Genomic DNA, 8,559 nt, shown 5'->3' with positions numbered 1-8,559 from the left:
TGAGAGCTTTACCACACCCATTCAGGCTGCTTCTATTGTTCCAGCTTTAATAAAAACACCAAGATCTCACAAGCTGTTTACTTTATAAAGGCTGAAAGAATTGTAGATGCTGTAAATCAAAAACAGAAATTTGGCTTTGGAGTACACAGGTCACCACCTCTGTCTCAACCTTCCTTCATAAAAAAAACCAGCACAAAATGCATCTCTTAAAGCCATAATATTGTCACACATTACAGATGGTAAATAGCAGAATCAAAATTAAATTTAATGAAACATAGAACGTAGAACATTACAGCACAGTACAGGCCTTTCAGCTCTCCATGTTGCGGCAACCTGTGAAATTAATCTGATGCCCATTTAATCCACGCTGTTCCGTTATTATCCACATGTATGTCCAATGCCCATTTAAATGTCCTTAAAGTTGGCAAGTCTACTACTGTTGAGGCAGTGCATTCCACGCCCCTACTACTGGGGGTATGGGAACCCAGATTGTAGCTTCAGGGTACAGGGCCTGGAGTGTCGGGAGGTTAGGAACATGGCATCAATTTCCAAGGAGGGTGCCTGTAAACAGGGAAGTGGCTTGAGGTGTGTATACTTCAATGCAAGAAGTATACGAAATAAGGTAGGTGAACTTGCAGTGTGGGTTGGTACCTGGGACTTCGATGTTGTGGCTCTTACGGAGACATGGCTAGAACAGGGACAGGATTGGCTGTTGCAGGTTCCTGGATTTAAATGTTTTAGTAGGGTCAGAGGTGGGGGTAAAAGAGGGGGAGGTGTGGCATTGCTTGTCAAAGATAGTATTACAGTGGTGGAAAGGACGTTGGATGAGGACTTGCCATCTGAGGTAGTTTGGGCTGAGGTTAGGAATAGGAAAGGTGGGGTCACCCTGTTAGGAGTCTTTTACAGGCCTCCTAATAGTCCTAGAATCATTGAAGAAAGGATTGGGAAGGTGATTCAGGAGATGAGTGACAGTAATAGGGTGGTTGTTATGGGGGACTTTAACTTTCCTGATATTGATTGGGAAAGCTATAGCTCAAGTTCGTTAGATGGGTCAGTGTTTGTTCAATGTGTGTAGGAGAGTTTCCTGACACAATATGTAGACAGTCCAACAAGAGGTGAGGCCATACTGGATTTGGTTCGTTACCCAGAACCAAATCCAGTATGGCCTCACCTCTTGTTTGCCTGTCTACATATTGTGTCAGGAAACCCTCCTGCACACATTGGACAAACACCGACCCATCTAACGAACTCGAGCTCTAGCTTTCCCAGTCAATATCTGGAAAGTTAAAGTCCCCCAGTTATGGTCCCAGCTATTTCCTCTCTTACTTCCCTCAGCAACCTGACGGAATCAGATCAGATCAGATTCCCTACAGTATGGAAACAGGCCCTCTGGCCCAACAAGTCCACACTGACCCTCCGAAGAGCAATCCACCCAGACCCATTCCCCTAACACTACGGGCAATTTAGCATGGCCAATTCACCTAACCTGCACATCTTTGGACTGTGGGAGGAAACCGGAGCACCCGGAGGAAACCCACGCAAACACAGGGAGAATGTGCAAACTCCACATAGACAGTTGCCTGAGGTGGGAATTGAACTCAGGTCCCTGGAGCTGTGAGGCAGCAGTGCTAACCACTGAGCCACTTATGGAAACCCAGATTAACTACATTTGCTGGCTCTGCTTTATCCACTCCACCTTGCTATACCCTCAAAGAGTTCCGATAAATTTTTCTAAGATGACTTGCTTTTCACAAAACCATGCTGACTCTGCCTGATTGTTGTAAGCTACAACTTCCTTAAAAATGCATTCTGACATTTTCCCAAGACCAGGGTCGGACTAACTCAATTTGCTTTCTTTATCTCACCTTTGTGATTTCTAGTCCTCAGGACCATTCCTGGATGAAGGGAAATTAAGACCAACCCATCATAAAACCATAAGATGTAGGGGAAGGAGGAGGCCATTTGGCCAATGAGTTTTGCTGTGCCATTGGCTGATATGATCATATCCAACTCCATGTTCCTGCCTTCCCTATCATCTTTTGAGCCGCTTAGTAATTAGAATTCGGTCTGTCTCAATCTTGAATGTACTTAATGACCCAGCCCCAGCAGTCCTCTGGTACAGAAATCCCTCTACCCTCTGAATGAAACAAAAAAGTCTGCAGCTAATTCTTTTAAGACCAAAAGGGTGCACAGCATATTTTCTGACTAATTTGTCTATTTATACTGTTGTTTTAAGTTCTTCGCTCCTTTCTGCTTCTTGATTTCATATTCTTCTTATGATGCTTCATGTCTCCCCTGGTGATGGTTACTATGATTACTACTATCACAATAAGCTAAATGGCCTTGGCATGGGCAATAACATTTCTATGGTTCAACGGTGTAGACAGATACAAATGATTTGTGTAAATTCTCTGCCATTCCCTTGTTTCTCATTATTAATTCTCTTGTCTAATCCTCAAAAGGGAGCAAAGATCCCTTTATGTACTCACTTCTTTATCATAAAGAGTCATACAGCACGGAAACAGACCCTTCGGTCCAACCAATCAAAACTAAACTAGCCCCACCTGCCTGCGCCTGGCCTATATCCCTCCAAACCTCTCTTATTCATATACTTATTCAAATGTCTTTTAAATATTGTAACTGTACCTGCATCCACCACTTCCTCTGGAAGTTCATTCCCCACACGAACCACTCTGTCAAAAAAGGTGCTCTTCATGCCCTTTTTAAATCTTTATTCTCACACCTTAAACGTATGCCCCCTTGGCTTGAAATCCCCCACCCTAGGGAAAAGACATCTGCCATTCACCTTATCTGTACCCTTCATGATTTAAAAAGAACTCTTTCAGGTCACCCCTCAACCTCCTATGCTCCAGTGAAAAAAGACCCAGAGTATTCAGCCTCTCCAGAAACTCAAATCTTCCATTCCTGTCTATACTCTGGTAAATCCTTTCTGAATCCTCTCCAGCTGGATAATATCCTTCTTATAGCAGCAGGGCAACCAGAACTGGACGGTGCACTCCAGAAGAGGCCTCACCAACGTCATGAACAACCTCAGTTTCTGTTGTCCTGCATCCTCCTTACTAATTTTCTCTACCATTCAAATTCCTAACACATTTAACACAAGTTAGACAAAGGAGGGCCAATAGATTTGGATTTCCAGGTGGCCTTTGACAAGGTGCTGCACAGGAAGCTGCTAAACAAAATAAGAGCCGTGGTGTGAGGGCCAAGGTTCTGGCATGGTTAGATCATTGGCTGACTGGCAGAAAGCAGAGGACAAAGGGGGTCTTTTTCAGTATGCAAAATTCCATTAGTCGCTAGTTGCCAATGTCCATGTTGGGACCACAACTATTCATATTATACATTAACGACCTGGGTGAAGGAACGGAGGGCATTGCTGCTACGTTTGTTGCTAACACAAAGAGAGGTGGAGGGACAAGGTGGCACAGTGGCTCAGTGGTTAGCACTGCTGCCTCACAGCGCCAGGGTCCCGGGTTTGATTCCTGCCTCAGGCGACTGTCTGTGTGGAATTTGCACATGGGTGGGTTTTCTCCGGGCGAAGAAACACCTCTGGGTGCTCCGGTTTCCTCCCACAATCCAAAGATATGCAGGTTAGGTGAATTGGCTGTGCTAAATTGTCCAAAGTAGGGTAATGGATCTGGGTGGGTTACTGGACACAGGGTCGGTGTGGACTTGTTGGGCCGAAGGGCCTGTTTCCATAATGAAGGGAATCTAATCTAATCTAAGTGTGGAGGAAGCGGGTAGAGCGACTTGGCTAGATGAGTGGGCAAAGAAGTGGCATTTGGAATACCAATATGGCAAAGTGTGAGGTTATGCACTTTGGTGGGAAAAGTCGAGGCATAGACTCTAAAAAGGGGAAAGGCTTCAAAAATCTGAAGCACAGAGGGACTTGGGAGTCCTAGTTCCGGATACTCTGGAGGTTAACATGCAGGTTCAATTGGTGGTTAGGAAGGAAATGTAATGTTTGCATTCATTTCAAGAGGGTTGGAACAGAAAAGCAGAAATGTATTACCAAAGCTGTATAATGCTCTGGACAGACTGCATTTGGAATAGTGTGATCAGTTTTGGGCCCCGTATCTAAGGAAGGATTTTCTAGGGTTGGAGGGTATCCAACAAAGTTTCCAAGAATGATCCTATGGATGAAGTGCTTGTAATATGAGGAGTAGTTGAACACGCAGAGTCTGAACTGAATGGAATCTAGAAGGATGAAGAGGAGGATCTGACTAAAACTTACAAAATACTGAGAGGCCTGGTTAGAGTGGACATGGAGATGGTGTTTCCACTAAGAGGAGAGACTAGGACCTGAAGAGACAGCCTCAGTGAAAGAATGACTCTTTTGAACTCAAAAGAGGATAAATCTTATTAGCCAGTGGTGATTCACTGCTGCATAAAGCTGTGGGAGCTAAGTCACAAGTGCATTTAAGACAGACATAGATAGGTTCTTGATTGTTAAGGGAATCAAGGGCTATGGGGCAAAAGCAGGACAATGGAACTGAGAAACATTTCAGCCATGATTGAATGTTGGAACCAGACTCAATGGGCCAAATGGCCTAATTCTGCCTTTACATCTTATGGTCTTTTTGACTTGTTCCAACCTTAACTTCCTCAGTGAAACATGGGATTGTACACTTTCCTCATACGGTCTTTCATTCTCAATGGAATTACTTACCAGGATTGCTTCATAACAAGCCAGATCAGCAGGACGCAAAGGCAGAGCCGCTAATGTGTGGGACAGAACGAATAAAGCTGGTGATGGCTGAACACAGCAACTGGGGTGCACAACAATGAGCGCACCCATGTTTTGCCGGAGATTCAAAGGTGAGCAAGCAGGATGCCAATGTCTTTGGAGGTTTCCCAAACAACTTTCAGAATAGCTGTGAGACGTTCCTTGAACTTTTCACACCAGTTTTCACATCACCACTCTCTTGGCCCTTCTGACTGGGTGTGTTCCACAGCTCAATGCACATAGCTGCATGTTTCAATCATTCTGGGCATTTACCTGTTGTGTTTGGTTAACTCTTTCTCCAGCATCACTATTTGCTTCAGTCTGTACAAGAACCATTTGTCAATAGCAGTCAGGTCATAAATTTCATCCACTGAGATCCCGCTGTGCAAGGCCTGCAGGGAAAAGAGTATCAGCAACAGCTAGTGAGAATCTCCTGGGAGGTCCACACACAAAATACCACACAAACCAACTCTATCCCCAAGGAACCGAATGAGGCTTCTTGCAGGTAAATCTACATTCGGAAAGTGGGACTATTTTAAAAGTAGTATAGTGAGAATTCAGGACCAGCATGCTCATTTAAGAGTGAATGGCAAGGGCAGTAAGTACAGGACTTCAATGGTTATTGTGAGTTTGATACAGAAAGAGAAAGAAAAGGAAACATATGTCAGGTACAGAACACTAAAAACAGGAGAGGGTCTTCAAAATTACAGAGTGTAGGCGGTTGCTTTTAAAGGAAAGTAGGAAGGCAAAGGAGGGCCAAGGAATATCTTTGGCAAAAGGAATCAAGGAAAACCCCAAGGCTTTTTATGAACACATTAAGAGAACTCTGCAAGAAGCAAGAGAAGTGACTGCTGGTCTGTTTGCTGAGATATTTATATCATTAATCACCACAGGTGAGGTTCCAGAAGACTACAGGTTGGCTAATGTGGTGCCATTTTTAAAGAAAGGGCGTAAGCAAAATCCAGGGAACTATAACACCAGTGACCCTGACATCGGTGGTGAGCATCAGTGTTGGAAAGTGGGACTCAGAGGGACAGGAGTTACATGTACTTAGAAAGGCAAGGACTGATTAGGGATAATCAACATGGCTTTGTGTCTGGGAAATAGTGTCTCAATAACTTGAATGAGTTTTTTGAAGAAGTAACAAAAGACTACTGATGAATGCACAGCAGTGGACATGATCTGTATGAAGTTGTGCGTGGAGTCAGAGGAGATAGGAGAAGCACTAAATAAATATTTGTCATCAGTATTCACACTGGAAAAAGATGATATTGTCAAAGAGAACACTGAGATACAGGCTATTAGACTAGACAGGATTGAGGTTCACAAAGAGGTGGTGTTAGCAATTCTGGAAAGTATGAAAATAGACAAGTCCCCTGGGCCAGATGGGATTTATCCTAGGATTCTCTGGGAAGCCAGGGAAGAGATTGCAGAGCTTTTGGCTTTGATCTTTATGTCTTCATTGTCTACAGGAATAGTGCCTGAAGACTGGAGGATAGCAAATGTTGTCCCCTTGTTCAAGAAGAGGATTAGAGACAACCCGGGTATTTATAGACCAGTGAGCCTTACTTGAGTTGTGCGTAAAGTTTAGAAAAGGTTATAAAAGATAGGATTTATCATCATCCAGAGAGGAATAAGTTGATTAGGGATAATCAACATGGTTTTGTGAACGGTAGGTCATGCCTTACAAATCTTATTGAGTTCTTTGGGCATAGGAGAAAGTGACAACTGCAGATGCTGGAGATCAGGGTCGAGAGGGAAAAATCGATGTTTCGGCAATGAAGGGCTTATGGCCGAAATGTCGATTTTCCTGCTCCTCGGATGCTGCCTGACCTGCTGTGCTTTTCCAGCAGCACACACTCAACCCTATTGCACATAATACAGAGGCATGAGATTGAGTTACTAGTGGTGTACTGCAAGGATCTGTTTTGGAGCCACTGCTGTTTGTCATTATTTATAAATGTCCTAGCGGAGGGCGTAGAAGGATGAGTTAGTAAAGTTGCAGATGACACGAAGGTCGGTGGAGTTGTGGATAGTGCTGAAGGATGTTGCAGGTTACAGAGGGACATAGATAAGCTGCAGAGCTGGGCTGAGAGGTGGCAACTGGAACTTAATGCAGAAAAGTGTGAGGTGATTCACTTTGGAAATAACAACACAAAGAGTACTGGGCTAATGGTAAGATTCTTGGCAGTGTAGATGAGCAGAAAGATCTCAGTATCCATGTACATAGTTCCCTGAAAGTTGCCACCCAGGTTGATAGGGTTGTTAAGGCGGCATACGGTGTGTTCGCTTTTATTGGTAGAGGGATTGCGTTTTGGAGCCACGAGGTCATATTGCAGCTGTACAAAACTACGGTGCGGCCACACTTGGAGTATTGCATATAGTTCTCGTCATCGCATTATAGGAAGGATGTGGAAACTTTGGAAAGGAGTCAGAGGAGATTTTCTAGGATGTTGGAGGAAAGGTCTTGTGAGGAAAGGCTGAAGGACTTGAGAGCTGTTTTCGTTAGAGAAAAAGGTTAAGAGGTAATTTAATTGAGACATATAAGATAATTAAAGGATTAGAAAGGTTGGACAGTGAGAGCCTTTTTTCTCGGATGGCGATGGCTAGCATGAGGGGACATAGCTTTAAACTGAGGGGTGACAGATATAAGACAGATGTCAGAGGTAGTTTCTTTACTCAGAGTAGTAAGAGCATGGAACAGCCCTCCCTGCAACCGTAGTAGACTCACCGATGTTAAAGGGCAATTAAAAGATCATTGGATAAATATATGGATGAAAATGGGAGAGCGTAGGATAGATAGACTTCAGATTGATTCCACAGGTTGGCGCAACATCGAGGGATGATGGGCCGATATAGCACTGTAATGTTGTGTGTTCACCCTAAACCTATGCCCTCTAGTTCTGGGCTCCCCCACCCCAGGGAAAAAAACTTTGTTTATTTCCTCTATCTATTCCCCTCATGATTTTATACAACATTGCTAAAATCACCCACACCAGCCAACGTCTTGATAATATCTAAGGAGCAGGAGAATCGATGTTTCAGGCATAAGTCCTTCCTGATGAAGGGCTTATATCTGAAACATCAATTCTCCTGCTCCTCGGATGCTGCCTGACCTGCTGTGCTTTTCCAGCACCATACTCTTGACTCTGATCTCCAGTATCTGCAGTCCTCACTTTCTCCTAACATTTTGATAAACCTTGTCTGTACCCTCTCCAAACGATCCACATCCTTCTGGTAGTATGGTAAACAGAACTGCATGCAATAATCCAAGAGTGGCTTAACTAAAGTCCTATAAAGATGCAGTGTACCTCAATGTCCCTTCCAATGAAGGCAATCATAGGCCTTTTTCACTAATCTATTTGCACTGCTGCCTTCAACGATCTGTGAACCTGCACACCAAGACCCCTCTGCATTATCAATACTCTTAAGGGCTTTGCCATTCGCTATCTAACTTCATGGTAAAAACAATGACTGCAGATGCTGGAAACCAGATTCTGGATCAGTGGTGCTGGAAGAGCACAGCAGTTCAGGCAGCATCCGACAAGCAGCAAAATCGACGTTTCGGGCAAAAGCCCTACATCAGGAATAAAGGCAGAGAGCTTGAATCGTGGAGAGATAAGCTAGAGGATGGTGGGGGTGGGGAGAAAGTAGCATAGAGTACAATAGGTGAGTGGGGGAGGAGATGAAGGTGATAGTACAGGGAGGAGAGGGTGAAGTGGATAGGTGGAAAAGGAGCTAGGCAGGTCGGACAAGTCCGGACAAGTCAAGGGGACAGTGCGGGCTGGAAGTTTGAAACTAGGATGAGGTGGGGG

At 44.2% G+C, this 8,559-nt stretch overlaps 1 protein-coding gene across 1 annotated transcript in view; it reads right to left on the bottom strand.

Annotated features, from left to right (window-relative positions):
• Window positions 1-8,559, bottom strand: part of cps1 (carbamoyl-phosphate synthase 1, mitochondrial) — a 730,040-nt gene that overhangs the window by 615,417 nt on the left and 106,064 nt on the right. The window contains exon 21 of the mRNA XM_043693435.1: window positions 5,018-5,136. Coding sequence (XP_043549370.1) covers window positions 5,018-5,136 — 119 coding nt within the window. The remainder of the gene's footprint in view (window positions 1-5,017; window positions 5,137-8,559) is intronic.

The sequence above is a fragment of the Chiloscyllium plagiosum genome, chromosome 7, assembly GCF_004010195.1.
Source record: "Chiloscyllium plagiosum isolate BGI_BamShark_2017 chromosome 7, ASM401019v2, whole genome shotgun sequence".
In the NCBI taxonomy this organism is placed as follows: domain Eukaryota; kingdom Metazoa; phylum Chordata; class Chondrichthyes; order Orectolobiformes; family Hemiscylliidae; genus Chiloscyllium; species Chiloscyllium plagiosum.
This window is presented reverse-complemented; position numbering and strand designations above follow the sequence as displayed.